Below are 18,769 nucleotides of genomic sequence, written 5' to 3'. Positions count from 1 at the left end.
CTGGACCACAGGCCCTCGGAAATGCAGCCTGGTTGATAGATGAAAGGGAGCAGGATCTTCCTGGCCCATCTACCTGCACAACTTCCCAGCGGTGGCTGGTACCACACAGTGAAACGTCACCTGCTTTCCAGGGGCAAACCACAGGGCTTTCCCTCTGGTGAGAATCCCCAGAGACACAAAGCGGGCTCCCTGTGTGGCCGCTCAGAGCTTCCAGGATCCCGCTTTGCCCACTTCTCCCTTCGTACCCTCTCTCTACAAATCCAGATTTGTTAACAGGCTTAAGTTTCTTAGTCATCCGTTTATTTTTATCATGTGTTTCTGCAGCCCGTGACTCAAAAAATGTTTTTTTGTGCTGACTGAGAAATGACAATATTTCGATAATATTTCTGGATACAACTATGTAGGTTTGACTATTCTGAGCTAAATGCAAACATCCCAAATAATAAATGGAAGTCCCACCCCCACCCCCAGGGAGTGTCTCAATTGAATCAAGATAATATTTTTGTAATCTAGGGCCTGAAGTCTCCAAGCTGCTGGTTCATAATGTGATGGGCATCTGAGGTCTGAAGGCAACATTTAGAAAGTATAGATCCCCTCCCTCAGGCGTCCTGTCTCTCTCTGAACCAACCAGTCTCATGGCTTTCTCATCAGCCACCACTCCAGATTCAACCAGTGTTCACTTAAATCCACATGAAGTTAATTCTACCTTGTTCTTAAGAGGTGAAAATAATTTTAACACAGCACCAAGTGTCCCTTGATAATCCACTCCAAATATTTTGTTGCATAGGACTGGGGGATGAGGCCAGTGGGGAATTGATTTCCCGTCCAGCTGCCTCTAGACGGAAAGACCTCCCCGCCCTCCCCGCCGCAGCTCCCCAGTACCCTGTCCTCCAGGACCCGGGGCCAGCTGAACATTGCGCTCCTCATGGCAAAGCCGCAATGCAAAGTGGAATCCAGGAACCCAGAACCACAAAGCCACTCTTTTCTTCCACTACGTTTTTCTGGAGGTAGGAATTTGCTGAAGAATTTGCAGGTGACATTCCAGGATGGAAGTGCAGCAAAAGGGGCCTAGAAACACGAGTGTGGACGGCAGTAAACAGCTCCGCAGACCACGACTGGTTGGCTGAGCCTTCAGAGAGGAAGCCTCTGCCCCTCAGATTCCTATTTCAAAGGGCATCTTTGAATTCCTTCCATTTGTGACATCTCATCCCATTTAAACGCTATTTTAAAAGGGTGGCTTTTTTAGCAATTACTGTATGCATTTCTGGTGGAGAAAACCACAGAAACACAATGTGAGGAGCCGTCGATGGTTCAGGAAAAGAATAATGAGCCTGTAGTCCCCGAGCCCTTGGTTCAAATCCAGCTACACTCAGCAATGCCAGCGTGCTGCCAAAACAGCCCGAGGAGGTGCAGCGTTTGCTGAGAGAGTTGGTGGTCCAAGACAGCTCCTTTCACAAGCACTAAATGCACTTTGGAAATGACTAAGGGAGGAGGGTCTGTGATGTGTGCGGCCAGAGGAGCCGTCAGAGGGTTTAATGAGGTCAGCGCACTGCAGGCGGGCACTTGTTTAGCAGGCGATTGATGGTCCTTCAGAGCGGAGTTAAACAAGCGGCATGATTTATCCCTTTCTGGAATCTCAGGAGCAGAGTCACACCGTCATGTGGCTTTGCTGCAGCCAGAGAGAGGGAGAGAGGAAGAAAGGGGGGAGCAAGGAAGGAAGGAAGGAGGAAAGAAAAAGAAAGAAGGAAAAATGAAAGAATGAGCAAAAGAAGGAAAGAAAGAGGAAGAGAAAGGGAGGAAGGAATGTAGGGAGGGAGGGGGGAGGGGAGGAGAGGGGGAGGGGGAGGAAATGGGGGGGAGGGGGACAGGCAGGGAGGGGGACTAGAAGAGCTGAGAGGCTCAGCTCCCCTTTCCTTCCCTTCTGGACGAGCACTTCTCTTCCCACTGGGACTGCTGACCCTGGACTCTTGGGAGCAGAGGTCCATGAAGCTCTTCACCTAAGCACGGTCTCAGTGTCCTTCTAGGCCCTTCCTCCAGAGTGGGAACTCCTGCCTTGTCCCAGGCGCTGTCTGGCTGCCCTCCTCATACTTTCCGGGCAGGATTCCATGCAGGCGACAAGAATGATCATGGGAGAGAGGGAGGCAGGGCGTTGCGGGAAGCAGGAAGCGTGTGGGAGACGGACGGACCTCGCCTCCCACCAGCTCTGTGCCTGGCAGGTGTGCCCGCCTGCCCGATGCTGAGTCTCCTCATCTCTGAAAGGGCAGCGTGGGGATGACCTGCCTCTCAGGCGGCCAGAAGCCCGCAGAGAAACCAACATACAGCAGAGGGCTCCGTGAGTGCTCCCTTAAAATATCCCAGGACACTCGGGTGTCTGTGTGCTGTTTTTCCTCCTGAAGCCTCTCTCTCCACGTGTGGACATCCTGCGCATCAAGAGGGTGACAGCCACTCACAGCAAAGAGCAGCTCTGTCTCCGCTCAGAGTGAGTGGCCAAAATGTGCCGCCACTGGCAGAACACCCGTGTGAACCGGCCTCTCTGTGACCACTTTCATTCATTGGCTCATTCAACATGCTCAGCAGATACCGCACAAAAAGTCCCATTTCCTTTGGAGTGAAAGGCATTAGAAATTACTCACATGACCGGGGTACACGGTGGATGTCTGCACAGTTCCTGTTGTGTGCTGGTCATCATTCTACGAACTTCACACACACTAAGTCCTCTAATGCCAACAGCAACCCTGAAGCGGGTACCCCCGTTAGGCCCATTAGATGAGGACGCTGAGACCCCGAGAGTGGCCTAACAGCCCAAGGTCACTGACCAGTAAAGGCAGAGCTGGGGGCCGTGCCGGTAATTTTAGCCCACGGAGGAGCTGATGTGGTCTGAGCAGTCGGGGCGGACCTCCTGGAGAAAAAGGGAAGGAGGAAGGCACGAGGCAGAGAGGACAGAGAGGCACACACCGTGTGCCCGGGAGGAGAGGGTCCCAGGGCACAGCCGGTGCCCAGAAGCGTCTCTGCCACGTCTGTGTCCTTCTGCGCATCCTCTGTCTGCGAGGACACGGCAGGCAGGTGACTCTCTGCACCACGGCCTCTCAGACACCAGCGTGGGGACGGCCTGAGCCCAGCCTGAAGGGTCATACACCTCCGGGCGCTCTGACAGCTCTGTTTGACCCCAGGCCCGCTCGCCCACTCCCAGCTGCGGACGGGCGCAGGGCCTGGAGCGCAGAGGCAGGAACACGCAGGGGAGGAGTGGGTGCTGGACACCGAGGCGGCGTCAGAGTCAGAGTCCCTGGAGAGCAGCCTGCCTCCTGCAGGCCTTCTGTGGGGTGCTGGGGGCCTCCATGCAGTCAGACCAACATGCACGATGACAGCCCAGGGTGACGTCTGACAGGTCACTGTGGCTCCGTCCCCCCAGTGACCTCCCAGAGCGGATGGGGGTGCAGCTCGGTGAACGCTTGGGTCAAAGCAGCGGAGGAGCCGGGAAACCTGAGCACCGCGGAGCCTTCCAGCTGCCTGCGAGGCAGCATCAGCGCAGCCCCAGGGCTGAGGGCTGCCCTGGCCTTGCCTGACTGGACCCCACCAGCCAAGTAAGGGGAGACACTGTTCCGTGACCCCCCCACCCCACTTTTCAGATGCCTTCAATGTCCACTCGCATCCTCACCAGCTTTCTCCCTTGGCAGAAGTCACCCACGAAGCCAGAGTTTCACTCCCTAGAGCCCCTGATACAAAAGCCTGCTCTCCAGAGTCTAAACCCTTGAAGACAGACTCCAGGGACCCAGCTGTGACCCGGGGTCACCTGGGGTCACCCTCCAAGGCCAGAGGCGGGGGAAGGGCTCCGAGAAGGTGGACCCGGCCAGGCAGTGGGTGAGCAGCCTGGCCTAGAGGGCAGCAAAGGCAGGGTGAGCTGGAGTGGGTGCCAGGGCCCTTCTCCCTCTGCCAACCCTGAAGTGGGCATCCCCGGGGACGGAGCGTCCTCCGGAGCTCACCCCCGCATGCCAGCCCGGGTCAAAGGTGCATGCCTCTCTGGGGCCAACGCAGGGGCTCCTGGGCCAGGACACTGCAGACCGCCCACCAGCCCCGCGCCAGGGACCCGGTGCCCCCAGGTGAGTTCTGCCCACTGCCGTGGGCAGCCCCTGCAGCCACCCCCACCTTCTCAGCATCACCTGCTGGCCTGAAGTGCACCTTCCCTCCCAGATGCCTGAGGGACTCGGGGCAACCCTCCTGCTCAGCGCAGGTCACGTCCTGGTGGTGGGACCATGACAGGGCCCAGTGGACCGGTCAGGCCTCCTTGAGGAGAGCCGAGCCAGGCCCTACGTCCCTCACCCAGAGCTGGGGACGGGTCACGGCAAGGTTGGGCTCTCGGGCAGGCGCCCCACTGCCCAGGAGACCAGTGTCCTCACCTGGAAACTGGTCAAGAAGGCAGGACTTCGGACTCCCCTCCAGACCCCCTGGATCAGAAATTCTGTCATCCAGCTCTTTGTGGACTGAAACTTGGGTTCCAAAGCTCTAAGGAAAAGGGCTTGGCCTGAGCGCTCTGCAGTTGTTGGTATTAACAGTATTGTTATTAATGGATTCTTTCTCTTTCCATAACTTGTCTCGGTCTTGTCTGTCAAGACCCAGCGGCTCCCTCGACCTACCGCAACGTCTCCTGTTGTCCTGTTTTTACACTTCTGTGGATGCAGAATGCAAACGAAGTTGGCCTGTTTCCCCACAGTGAGCCTCTGAGAAGCTGACGGGAGGGAGGCCTAGCCCATCCCGAAGGGGAGAGGCTGTGGGGCTGGGCTCCCCCATCTCGGGTCTTCCCTCTTCCCTGGTGATGCTGCCTTTGAGTAGCTGGGATTCCTGGTGAGACAGCGTCAGATAAAAGGGACGCTGAGCTCGGCTCTGAGCTGAGTGCCCTGACGTCCGCCATCTGAGAGTGCCCTTCTCAAGATGGTAAGAGAGGAAATACGGAAATCACAGTTTAAAAAAATTAGAGATTATTTCTTATTTACCTTCCATCAGGGTCCACTTTAATGTCTGAATGTTACATGCTTCACTGGCCAGGGAAAACAAGCATTAGTATCATTCCTGCAAAAAGGTCATTCATGGTCAATAGTTTCATAAATCTTTCCAACATTTGACCACTGATATTTAAAAGGTGCTGTTTTAAAAAAAAGTACTGTTTGTGTAAAAAAAAAAGAAAAAGCAGGAAAATACATACATTTTTTTAATTCAGAGATATGGTATACCTCTGGAAGAGATAACCCACTGTCCTTTGTATAGAGTTATAGAGCCTGGGACCAGTGAGTTCTAAAAGACTTTTAGTTTAACTTATAAAGTTTTCTTAAGTATTAAAAAAATATAAGAAAAATCCATTTATGCCTAAGTGTGAAGAGGACAACTTATAGAGAACTCTTAACGTAATGAAGGATGTGATGATAAATGAGCCACCAAATTAAGTGTATACTGAAATATTCAATACAATAATAGAGCAGATTATTATACAAACCAACCATTAGACACCAGTAATTACATTTTTCCAGAGAGGAAAAATAATAATACCAAAATGTTGCCCATCAGGTAGATAAATAAGGCAAAAGCAGCCTAAACTGGAAAGGAAAAGACAGACAGATGGACACCCCCAGCACCAGCAGCAGGCACGGGCCGGCCGACGTGTTGCCCCCAGCAGAGCTGCCTCCTGGCAGGTGCTGGGCAGACACTCAGCAGGAGGTCCACAGGCTGACTCTCAAACGGGCTTCTCAGTCTTCTTTGGCACAATAGCCACACACTGTGCTCTTTCCCTTGAATGCTTGACTTAATTTTTAAAACATTTTTTCAGTGTTCTGAAATTTCCACAATCTGGAACTTTTATCGGAAATTTTGCGCAGCTCATGTTGTCTATATCAAATTGCTATTTTTCTTCTCATCTTGGAGGTTAATTTCCTAATACTTCAAAAATCATCATAACAGTAGGTGTTAGAAGGTAAAATAATGTATATTTTTCTCTGAAATATGGCTTCATTAGTGAAATGTACACTGAGGCTGGCAGCAAAGCCCGCCCCACCCCCGGGGCTCTCGTCCACTTGAAAAGCGGGCCCCCCTCTTAGTCCATTTTCTACTTCTTATTACGGATGTTTGTTTTCACATTTCCTTGCCAATAGCTATTGAAATATTTTATTTTGACAACTATCATTTTTCAGGAAGAGAATTGTTAAGCCTGAAGAAAAAGCCATTTTGAGGGGAAAAAAAATGTTCTCTCTGATCTGTAACCTTTTCCATTCAGCAAGCAACTTAATGTGCACTTGAATTCTCGTAAAGAGACACTTCAGAAGCACAGCTGTGTTGTTGATTTCAATATTGGGGAATTCAATTGTTCTGGATGTTTCTTTCAAGTTCCTTAGCTACGCAGGGCCCTTAATTTAGTGCCAGGGAAATTCATTCATGAAAAAAAACCAACAACAACCCAGCTTCTCTTTATAAAGTGAAAACTTTCAGAAATCAAAAAGATACTCATACAAACATGCAGTTCTACCATTTCAGGTAGAGGCCAAAACTTTAGGCTTGATGGGAAAGCCCAAAGACTGTAGTGCAATTCATGTAAATAATATATAGAAAAGCTATTCAATCTACTCCAAGGTTCTCTGTCAGGCATAAGCGGGTCTTCCAAAAGCCACATTTTTTCCAAAAGCTGGTCTGAGAAGCAGCGGTCAGCATGCATGTGAGCAGGGCAAACTCACAGGCGGCTTTCCATCATTAAAACCCTACACTTGAAGGAAAAACTCCTCAAACATTCCTTGGGGCCATGGCCTGTTGAACAAGATTTCCACTTCCCAGGAGACACTGTCCCTACAACTGACTCAGCTTAAAGAGGGGTGGGCAGTGGTGAAGGCAGGCTCGCCAGCCCCGTCACGGGTGTTTCTCGTCTCTTCCACAACCTGCAGTGGCTTACTTCAAACACACACCTCAAGCTGAGCTACACGGGGAGATCCTTTGGCTACTGTAACATGAAGAGCTCCTACGTGTAGGCTCACCTTCCAGCGTCTTTAGCTGCTTTGTACTCCTGCCAGGAGTAAGCTCTTGGCCCGGGTGCGCTGTTACAGAGGAAGATGAGATTACAACCCCCGAAGCTATTTCCAAATAATCGAGAAGGAGCAAGCTACAAACATCCTCCCTCGGAAGGAAGCCCTTTGTTTTTAAACTTATCTCCTGCCCCCAGCAATGTGCACCTTCAAACCTTCAGAAGGAAGAACAAGAGAAAACTCCTACAGAGTAACTACAGGTCAGCTGTGCCCACGTGGAGACCCAGAGACCCAGCCCTGCAGCAGCACCAAGGACGGAGGAAGACTCGGTGGGTTCCCTGGGGGTGGCCGTGACCTTTCTGAGCATCCCTGGAGCAAGCAACGCCCCCCAGCCCCGGACCTGCAGACCCGGGGGCTAACCAGCAGGGCTGGGGGAACCATCTCCAAGCCTCAAGCAGGACCACCTGCTGTCAGGCCAGGCGAGGCTGGGGGTGCATCTGGATGCAGCTGAAACAGCAGCCTTCGGTCCTGAATGCCTCTCAGGGTCACTGGCTGCTGGCCCAGAAGAAGGGAAGGCCTTCCGCCCTCCTCATGTTCCCCGCCCAACTCAGGAGCAAATGTGGTGCGGGACAGGCAGTTATTGTTCAGCCGCTCAGTCGTGTCCGATGCTTTGCGACCCCACGGACGTAGCCCACCAGGGTCCTCTGTCCATGGGATTCTCCAGGCAGGAATACTGGACGGGGTTGTCATTTCCTCCTCCAGGGATCTTCCCAACCCAGGGACTGAGCCTGAACTGCAGGCAGATTCTTTACCATCTGAGCCCCCAGGGAGGCCTGTCCAACTCTTCACGACCCCGTAAACTGCAGCACGCCAGGCCTCCCTGTCCATCACCATCTCCCGGAGCTTGCTCAAACTCATGTCCATCGAGTTGTTGATGCCATCCAACCATTTCATCCTCTGTCGTCCCCTTCTCCTCCTGCCTCCAATCTTTCCCAGCATCAGGGTCTTTTCCAGTGAGTCAGCTCTTCACATCAGTTGGCCAAAGCTTTAAGTACTGGAGCTTCAGCTTCAGCATCAGTCCTTCCAATGACTATTCAGGGTTGATTTCCTTTAGGAGGGACTGGTTTGATCTTGCTGATAAGCACTGGGAGAGAAACCGTTCTGCCCCTTTCCTGTGCCAGCCAACACGCCCCTTTTCCACCACCTCCTGCAGACGTCTCCCCCCAGCCTCGTTCTCCTGGACGGTGAGCCTTCCCCTCCCTGAGTGCCTGCAGCTTCTGCATAGAACTCCCAGGCCCCCAACAGGGGTGTCAGCAGAGCTCTGAGCAGAGGTGGGCGCCTGGCCCAGCAAACGCTTGGTGAACGCTGCTCGCGGAGGTGGTCATCAATAAGAAATGAGGAGTGGGCTTCCAGGGAGGGAGGAGGAGTGAGTGTTCTCTAAAGGACAAGACCCATGGGAAGGACCACCACGATTCGCTGAAGGGACGGCTCTGATCATGTCCTCAGGGGTCTCACCCCGTGAATGGCTCCGTCCCCAGGAAGCAGGTGTCCACAGGGGCCAAAGGGGCTGATTTCTCTCCAGGGAAGCCCTCTGCCTCCTGCAGCTTGAGCTCCATTGACAGTCATGAGTCCACAGCCAGAAGGAATGACAAGGCTGGTCATCCACTCCTGAAAATCTGTGCAATTATCCATCAGCTCCTGACTGACAGCAGGCAAGGAAGTGAGCTGACTTACGGAAGCTTATGAAGGTGGGTGAGGGATCCCAGGGTCACGAGGAGTCACCGTGGTTGGGGGGAGTAGCTCCCTCCCTGCATTCAGAGTCTCCCAGGAGGCCGGTGAGCAGCTCCCTGGTCGATACTAATGAGCCCAAGCATCTCTTCCTCTGCTCACCGGTCGTTTTTTTTTTTGGAAGTCACTCAGTCATGTCTGACTTTGTGACCCCATGGACTACACAGTCCATGGAATTCTCTAGGTCAGAATACTGGAGTGGGTAGCCTTCCCCGTCTCCAGGGGATCTTCCCACCCAGGGATTGAACCCGGGTCTCCCGAATTGCAGTTGGATTCTTTACCAACTGAGTGATGGTCCTTAGGGTTTCCTCATTTATCAAATGCTGACTATTCAAGACTTCTGACTTTTTCTGCTAGATTGACTCATTATTCCAGTTTTCTTATTGATTCATAGGAATCTGGGGGCTTTGCATTAATGACTTAAAGACACACAACTGTGAAATAAAAGAATCCTTGCTTTGAAGGTCTTTCGGGGAGGAGTGGGCCGGGGGATGCGGCAGGCGGGCCCCTCTGCTCCACCACAATCAGCCATGAGTGGACCTTCCCCACCCCCCTCACAGGCTGCCGCCACATCTGTTTGCACCAATTCATAACACACACACATGCATTCTCAGCGACCATTAGTGCTTACTGCTGTTTTAATACCTTTTTCTGATCTTTAAATTTCTAGAGGAAGTGTTTCTATGGTAAAGCGTGGTGTGAACTCCAGGGCCAAAGACCACTGTTGAATGCTGGCGTTTACCTGATTATAATAAACTGGACAGAAATGACATCTTCCCTGTACAGAGTGTGCCAGGCATGCCAACCAGAGCCGGTGTCAGCCAGGGAAGGAACGAGGATGGCTCCCGGGGTGTGCGGATGGAGCCTGACCAGCGGGCACGCATGGTGTCAAACAGTCTCAGCAAAGTGATGCCCATCACCACATTCTTCCACGTGATTGGTGAGGAGGCATCTACAGTTGGGAAGAAGCCCTGCTACATCATGCAAAAGCCCATCATAAACTGTGCGTGTGTGTGCAATCCGTGCTCCCAAAACTCCCCTGCACGGTCTCCACACATGTTCTGAGCACAGGCACCTGCTTCCCCCGCCCACGTTTCTGCAGAATAAAAGCATGCATACAGCTGGGGATTAATAGACTTTTTTCATAACTCTGGCCAAGCTGTAAAACCAAGCCACAGAAGTGAAAAGGAAGGTGCTTCTACAAGGAGGAACCAGGTCTCCAAGGAGCCTGCCCCACCACACCACACGTGTCCTCAGAGACACCCCCTCCCTGCCTCCGAGGCATTTTCCATGCAATAAACACCAGATTCAAAGCAAAATGGAAGAATCTCACTTCCATACCCATCCCTTGAACCAAAAAATCCACATGGACAGTGAAAAAAATGGAACATTTCTACACAGTAAAATGTGGCTGCTACCTGGTTGGAAAAATCAATGTGAGTGAACAGTAGGTGTTTTGATTCTAGAAATGAAGTATTACAGGGAAATCATAAGAAACCCGGCCAACTTTGCTCATGGTTTTCTAAGAAAGTGCTTTCAGACACTACTTAAGTTTTCAAAAGGTGTCAGTAACATCACAGAAACAGGTAAGTCTTCTGCTTTCTCCTTCATAAAATAAGGCTCAACACGACTCAAAATGCTGGTACCTGGTGGAAATGAAATAAGCATTTGCAAGCATCTTTCAGACTGAGGGACACAGAGGCCAACTCATTACGCTAATTTTTTTTCTCTTTCATTTACTCCATGAGTTTGTAAAAGAATTATTAGGTGCAAATATTAGCTCACTAAAAACATATTTTCAGCAATTTTTAGGTATTGGATGACAAAACAGTTTTAAAAATAAATATATTTTAATTCCACATTATGCACACCCTCTGGCTTTTAAGTGATGACCAGTCGCTTGAAATATTAGGTTTTGTGTTACTGTTAATTGCGTGTGTCATCATGGTGGAGCAGTTATGAGTTCTGACCAGTGACTTGGCTCCTGGTATAAACATCTGAACCATGGGCAGAATTTCTAATTATAAGATGCCTGCTCTTCAAACAGAAAAGAGGCCTGAAAGTAAACTCTACGTACAAATGCCTAAATATTGTCTGTAGAAATTCAGGAAGATGTTTTGTATTGTTACATAACATGTGTTTTTCCTTAGTAAATTTAAGCCAGTGTAGTTGCGACACATAGATCATGAAATGTCTTGGGAAATGATCTGACAGGTCTCCGTCACCAATTAATCAAAACTCAAGCTGCAGACCATTTTCAAATAAAAATGATCTGAATCATTTATAACATTTTGGTAAAATATTAATGGAAAACAGGCCCTTTTATAGATTATTCTCCCACCAGGATTATTACCTTCGGTACATCAAGTCCACTTATGAGTAATAAAATAACACAAACAAACCATCTGGAAAGGGATCTGTGAAGAATGATCTGCTTTTTCTTTGCAATCATATACATACAAACCCAGAAAGGCTCGCTTCTTTCAGCCAACGAAAACATTTGATCATTTCTGCTGTTGACCACAGTCCTCGCGGCCACTCCTAAAAATTACGAGTCCCGAATTGCTGTAACCTATGGTGGTTCAGAACCAGATCTTCCATTCGTTTAAGCTTACTTGAAAACAAAGGCCTCATAATATTTTGGGCTTTGTCCAGTGACGCAGATGTATCCCGATATTCCCCATAATCCCACCTAAACTGACTTCCTTTGCGGTTACGAGCAGACATTAATAAGACCGTCAGCACACGGCCAGTGGCGTCGGCGGCAGGCTCGCTGAGTACGGGGCATTAGTAAGACCGCCAGCCCACGGCCAGCGGCGTCGGCGGCAGGCTCACCGCACACGTTGCGTGAGACCTACCGGGGCAGCGGGGCGTCTTGTGGGCCACGGCGGTGCCGCTGACGGGCCTCCCGTTGGGCGTCACGCACCAGCAGTACCCCGTGTAGCTGTGGCACTGGACCTGGGGGGGAAGGACAGACGGGGCGGTCAGTGCCCGCGGGGGCGCCCGGGCCTCCTGAGGGCTGCGTCTGGACACCTGGCAAGGGGTCCCGCAGTGCCCTGGACCCGGGTCTGGGGGAGGAAAGGAGCCGGGGGTGTTTGCACCGGACGCTGCTGCTGCCGGCCCATGGCTGCTCAGTGTCTGAGCCCCCACCAGCCCTCCTCTTACGAGAGGGGGTCCAAGGCCCTGAGCAGCCAGGACGCCTGCTCCCAGCCTGCCCATCGGCCCGAGGCGGAGCTGGGTACAGGAGACATGTCCGGCTGCCAGTGAGATGCTCTGTCCCTCCCCCGAGCCAGCCTGAGTGGGCTCCACCTGCAGCTCCAACCTCGCTCTGTCTCTCCCTCTCCTCCCTGAGTCTTCCAAAGGTCAAGAGATTGCTGTAAAAAAATGCACAGAATTCATACTGTTGGAAGAAATCTAGAGTAAAGTCGCCCAGTCGTGTCTGACTCTCTGTGACCCCACGGACTGTACAGTTCATGGAATTCTCCAGGCCAGAGCACTGGAGTGGGTAGCCGTTCCCTTCTCCAGGGGATCTTCCCAACCCAGGGATGGAACCCAGGTCTCCCGCACTGCGGGCTGATTCTTTACCAGCTGAGCCCCCAGGGAAGCCTGTACTATTGGCTGGCTCAGGGCAGATCCTATCTTGTTTGCTTTTTTCCTATCAGAAGCTAATACGTCAGTCAGCAGGGCATCTCAGGAATTCATTTCCTTTAATACAAAATGACAATGATAATATGACCTGTTCCTGGTGACCCCAGGAAAGGCAGACAGTACATGTGACCCTGACCTGGGATCTGGCGTGTGCCCCTTCAGAAACGACATCACACTGCGGCTGGGATCTCTGCCATGAGCTGGCCGGTGAGACCCCATCCGCTCCCCAGGACAGGAGCGCCTGCTCTCAGGAGGGAGCCAGCGCCCTGAGGGGGAAGGGAGGAGCCGTCCCCAGGGAGGCCCTACCTGGCTGTAGGTGCCGTCATCGTTGCATTCCGGGATGAACACCTGCTGCAGCTCCCGGCGGGCCTGCTCCTGGGTGTACTTCCTCTCGGCCACGCACCTGGACACGTCTGCAGGGAGGCACAGGGCAGAGCGGTGGTCAGGCCCCTGAAGACGCCCAGCAGAGGCAGCACGTGAGTGGCTGACCTGCAGGGGCCTCACAGGGCGGGTGGCTGCAGGCGGGCACCTGTCAGGGCACCAGGGTCCCTGAGGGGAGGCCAGACCTGGCGGGAAGAGTGGGGTGTCCTCCACGTCCAGGGAGCCAGGAGGCCGAGGCTCCGAAAAGCCACCAGGCTTGACTGTGGTGAAAAGCAGACGCTACTTTCTGGGCAGCGGAAGTCTGCTGGTACCCCCACGGGCCACGGACAAGACTCCAGGACCCAAGGACCTCCTCCGGAGTGCACGGCCAGGCCGTGTGCCACGTGGGGGCCACGTCTGAGAGCTACGGTGAGAATCAGCCCAGGGACGCTGGCCCGGGCGTGGGAGGGCAGGCCCCCCGGGGGCACAGACCGTCTGGCCCGTGGCTGCAGCCCAGGGGCCAGCCCCATCTGCATCCACCCTTGTCCACCCCGCAGGCTCTTCCTCTGCATCTGGGTTTCTTATGATCTCAGAGCGACACCAGCTCCTGTGCTTCCAACCTCGAGTGGAAAATCAAACAATAAGTCAGATTAAAGGGTCAAATATCTTTATCAGGCCTCCTTGCTCACTGAGCACAGACGTCCACACATTCGCAGTAAGATATCCAGTGTGATGGCTGGATAGAAAACACGAGGTTCCTCCTGTTCCTTGGGAGGATACCCCAGGACCCCATAAACTAGCAGAAAAGGGAAGGACTGGGCAGCCCCCACCCAGCTCCGGACAGAGGCGTCAGGAAACGCAGCCTCCAAGACTCGCTGTGGGGACCGGGTCTCGGTGAGGAAGGCAGTACCCACTCACCTGCTCCATCCGAGCTGGGCACCAGAGCCTGCTCACCCCTGACGCTTGTCTCGGAAGCCTGGCGCGAGTTACGGGGGGCTGGGCTGAGCCCCAGGAAGGGCGCATCTTCCCAGGACTGCAGGCTGGCTGAGTCTGTGTCCACCGTGGAGAAGGCCGCCCCCGGGGCCGCTCCCACCAGCCTCCCGCCCAGGGCCCGCACCCCACGCACAGGGCTTACACCAGAGTTACGCCAGCCCACGTAACTCCCTTGAATCTCACAAGTTGAAAAGAATGGCTTTCCCCATTTTTCTTAAGTGTTTCCAGATTTAAATTACAAGTTGTCTAGGTCTGAAAGGCCCTCTGGACGCTGAGAGATACTGCTTCAAACGTGTCCACCGCCCAGCATTTTTAGCGGGTGACTCTCTGCTTGCCTGGGAGTAAAATCTCCTGGCTACAACGAGACGCCATCTGGGCCCCAGCTCGGGGCTCAGGCTCCTGTCCCGCGGTGCCGGGTCTGAGCACAGATGCTGCTGCTGGGGGCCCTCATCTAGGACCCTGAGCAAGCGCCGCCGGGGGCGCCCCTCGGCAAAATGGGCCTGTGCGCTGGGGGGTGCGTCCATGCGGGCTCAGGCCTCATGTCGTGATCTGCATTCTTGCCAGCACTCAGCAACATGTGGTTTTAATGCAGCCTATGTTTTTGCTGAGGAGAAAACACTGCTGTGCTGGACTTCTGTCCTCATTTTTTTAGTATAACCTGTGGTTTGACTGTCTAAAAGGAAAAGTGATATGTGTTCCCAGCCTGCAAGCTCTCCACGAGGGTCCAGACAAGTTACAGATTACTCCCAACAGCTGAACTCTCACGGACCACAGCAAAAACACATACATCGACCAAAGAACCCTCCCGTCTCCGATGCCAGCTTCAAAAGCTTGTGTGTTTGCCACTAATCGGGGAGTTCTCAAACCTCTCACGTGGACAGAGCGTTAAGTTCCGGTTTATGCCAGCACATGGCCGACGCCCAGGCATGGGGAGCCAGGAGGACTGTGCAGTGGGAATTGCAGGGCCCATCCCCGAGAGCAAGCCTCTATCTGCCCACCAAACCAGGGCGCCACTAGCCCGGACCACCTGCTCGCCCCGCCGCATCCCGGACGTCTAAGTCAGGCGCAGCGGCTGCTCTCTTGAGAAGGGTCTCAACAGCAGCCCACCGCTTCTATCCTACTGAAGTATGGGGCCAGCTGCCTGGTGTGTGTTGTCTCATTGTGCTCACTGTTTTCTCTCAGTTGCAAAGTAACAGATATTCCTTTTCCAAGGGGATCACAAACGTGTCTATGCATCAGGATACATTGGTCACAGAGACTGTCACAATGCAGCACTTGCTCTAAACCAGAAATAAACAGCCACGTTTTATAGTGGTCATTTCTAATGATGCTGTCCTTTAAACAGGAAGCAAATCATTTCCTACTTTGCTACAATCACTCAAGATCAGATTAAGCGATTATGGGAAGAGACAGATTTGCTGCCTGTTTCATGCAGAAGAATTTTGGAGAAGAACAGTCACAAGGACCCAAGGAGGCTCGGCCAGAATGAGGTCAGGGCACTGAAGTTTACAGACAGTCCTGAGCTGGACCGCCCCAAGCCTCAGCGCTCTTCTTGGGGGGCCCCTGTCCATCACACACACAGGACGATGCTGAAACATGACCCTGAAGAAAGGGGATCATGTTCCTTTAATTCTTCCTAGGTGAGTCCTCACCCCAGAGAGAGCCCCCCAGCCAGCTCCTTACTGAGGAAGAAACTCAAGGGGATATGGAATTACTTACAGTCCATCTATGAAATCTATGGAGAGGCTACACTGAGTAATTTTCTGGTCAACAGACCTGCTGACTCTGCACCTAGCAGGGTAACTGTGTGTGGTGGTTTTGAGCATGGGGGGGGTCAGCCTTCTGGGGACACAGCATTCTCTCTGCTGGGCCCCCGTGGCCAGCACGGGGCCTGCACGGACCAGGCCGGGGTCGGAACAAACAAGGCTGACGAGGAAGCCACTGTTGGTAGCAGCCGCAGAATGCTAGCCCGAGGGTGACTGGCTTCTTACTTTATTGGCAGCGAATGAAGCAGATCTTGTATTTCAAAAGTTGTAGTACTTTACCAACCTGTCATTTTGAAGGCCAGACTCAGAGAAACTGAGAACTCTGTGCCGCGGCGTTCTTTGCATAAATGATGCAGAGCCGGGCTGCGGCACAGGACCGGCAGGATGCCGCCGAGGCCCCTCGTCTGCCCACCTGCCGCCGGCCAGCGGGCTACACCACAGCAGGCGCCCACGCCACCCCTCGACCAGAGGGCGCGGCTCAGAGCCGAGGAGAAAGGGGCTGAGTGTCTATTTTAAATACGTATTATCATTGTAAACGCACAAAGACAGAAACAAATTAGACAGCAAAACCCAGGGTGCATAATTGGGGTGGCCAAGGCCTAAAGTAAAAAGATAAAGTGCAAACTATAGCACAAACATATGAAAGTGTTCAGACGTTTCTGACAATGCTTATCTAGGAAACAACCGATCAGAACCGGCTCTGTGATGACTGACCACCGTGACCATCCGTGCATCACACCAGCTCCCAGTGAAAGTGGTCTCGGGGTCCCTTTGCGTGAAATTTGGCCTTGACCTTTGCAGGAAGGGGACGGCTGAGGCCGTGCTGTGCCCGCCCAGCTCCCCCGAAGAACTCTTGGATGACACAGGTGTTGCTAAAGCAAACAGGGAAGGTTTTCTTTTTTTCACAATATTTCACAAAGTTCTGTTGTATTTCTGATCCTGGTTTGAACATGAGAGCAACAGCCCCACCTCTTGTGCCTGCTTTCATCAAGAGGGTGCGTCTAACATCAGACCTGGGAGAACACTGTGGAAGGTTAAGGCCAACAAGCCTGGGGAGGGCTTCTTCAAGGGACAAGCGCTAGCATGATTAAACCGTCCTGGAACCACACGTGTAACAGGCATCTCAGAGCCTGCCTGTGGGTGCAAGGAGTCTGATGAGACGTGTCAGGAAGCAAGGAGACAGGCCTAGCCAAAAGGACCTGGCAGAAGAGACACACACACACATATGCACACACACACGTACATATGTTCTTATAGGACACACATGCAACCTCCCCACACAGAGGTGCATGCCCACATATACACATGTATGTGAACCTGTGCACACAGGCACACACATCACACGCCTGCAGACTCCCCCATGGAAAGACTCTTTTTGCTGAAGAAAATGCTGGAAGGTCAACACTGATTTCACTTCAGTTCAGTTCAGTTGCTCAGTCATGTCCAACTCTTTGCAACCCCATGGACTGCAGCACACCAGGCCTCCCTGTCCATCTCCAACTCCTGGAGTTTACCCAAACCCATGTCTATTGAGTTGTTGATGCCATCCAGCCATCTCATCCTCTGTCGTCCCCTTCTCCTCCTGCCTTCAATCTTTCTCAGCATCAGGGTCTTTTCAAATGAGTCAGCTCTTTGCATCAGGTGGGCAAAGGATTGGAGTTTCAGCTTCAGCATCAGTCCTTCCAATGAACACCCAGGGCTGATAGCCTTTAGGATGGACTGGGTGGATCTCCTTGCAGTCCAAGGGACTCTCAAGAGTCTTCTCCAACACCACAGTTCAAAAGCATCAATTCTTCGGTGCTCAGCTTTCTTTATGGTCAAACTCTCACATCCATACATGACCATTGGAAAAACCATAGCCTTGACTAGACGGACCTTTGTTGGCAAAGTAATGTCTCTGCTTTTTAATATGCTGTCTAGGTTGGTCATAACTTTCCTTCCAAGGAGCAAGCGTCTTTTCATTTCATGGCTGCAGTCACCATCTGCAGTGATTTTGGAGCCCCCAAAAAATAAAATCAGCCACTGTTTCCACTGTTTCCCCATCTATTTGCCATGATGTGATGGGACCGGATGCCATGATCTTAGTTTTCTGAATGTTGAGTTTTAACCTAACTTTTTCACTCTCCTCCTTCACTTTCATCAAGAGGCTATTTAGTTTTTCTTTGCTTTCTGCCATAAGGGTGGTGTCATCTGCATATCTGAGGTTATTGATATTTCTCCCGGCAATCTTCATTCCAGCTTGTGCTTCCTCCAGACCAGCATTTCTCATGATGTACTCTGCATATAAGTTAAATAAGCAGGGTGACAATATACAGCCTTGACGTACTCCTTTTCCTATATGGAACCAGTCTGTTGTTCCATGTCCAGTTCTAACTGTTGCTTCTTGACCTGCATACAGATTTCTCAAGAGGCAGGTCAGGTGGTCTGGTATTCCCATCTCTTTCAGAATTTTCCACAGTTTATTGTGATCCACACAGTCAAAGGCTTTGGCATAGTCAATAAAGCAAAAATAGATGTTCTTCTGGAACTCTCTTGCTTTTTCGATGATCCAGCAGATGTTGGCAATTTGATCTCTGGTTCCTCTGCCTTTTCTAAAACCAGCTTGAACACACTTACAGCAACCAAGCTGCACCCTGGTCCTGGGCAGCGTCGCTGGACAACAGAGCCTCCCTGGGAGTAGACGGAACTTCAGAGACCCTACCTTACTCCCGGGCAGCTCATCTGAAGCCTGGGCAAGCGGCCGGTGATGCAGCTTCCAGCCCATTTCTCGGCTCTCCAAATACAAGCAAGGGCTGCTGACCACCACATGCCCATGATCAGGAAAACCTTCAGAGAGATAGACTTCCTCGTGTTTGCCTGAGCCAACCCTCTGCTTCAGAGACGAGAAGTCAGGTGCAGCTCTCCAGCCTGGCCTCTTCGTCCTGGTTGTGTGGTTCCCTGGCCTCTGGGAGGTCAGGGGGTGCAGAGGCCAGAACCTCGCCCCCCTAGCCCTATCCCTGCCCATGTGGAGACCCACAGCGGCTCCTGCCCCAGACTGGGGAGGGGAGGGAGGCAGGCGGGGCCATGCCAGTCCTGCTGGGCTGTGTGTCTGCACCGCCCTCAGGCTTTACATCCTGTGTTTTAATAAAATTACAGTAAAAGTGCACAGAGCACTTCAGAGAGGGCGCTACCGAGCCCTCAGCACCGAGAGGGGCTGGCGGGCGCTCTCGGGCCTCGCAG

The 18,769-nt window shown here is 52.4% G+C and overlaps 1 protein-coding gene across 2 annotated transcripts in view; it reads right to left on the bottom strand.

The window, feature by feature from the left end:
• Positions 1-18,769, bottom strand: part of SMOC2 (SPARC related modular calcium binding 2) — a 155,303-nt gene that overhangs the window by 84,169 nt on the left and 52,365 nt on the right. For both annotated transcript variants that reach the window (XM_043888666.1, XM_043888667.1), the window contains exons 3-4: positions 12,738-12,844; positions 11,642-11,741 (exon numbers count right to left, since the gene is read on the bottom strand). In XM_043888666.1, the coding sequence (XP_043744601.1) occupies positions 11,642-11,741; positions 12,738-12,844 (207 nt within the window). The remainder of the gene's footprint in view (positions 1-11,641; positions 11,742-12,737; positions 12,845-18,769) is intronic.

The sequence above is a fragment of the Cervus elaphus genome, chromosome 26, assembly GCF_910594005.1.
Source record: "Cervus elaphus chromosome 26, mCerEla1.1, whole genome shotgun sequence".
Lineage (NCBI taxonomy): Eukaryota > Metazoa > Chordata > Mammalia > Artiodactyla > Cervidae > Cervus > Cervus elaphus.
This window is presented reverse-complemented; position numbering and strand designations above follow the sequence as displayed.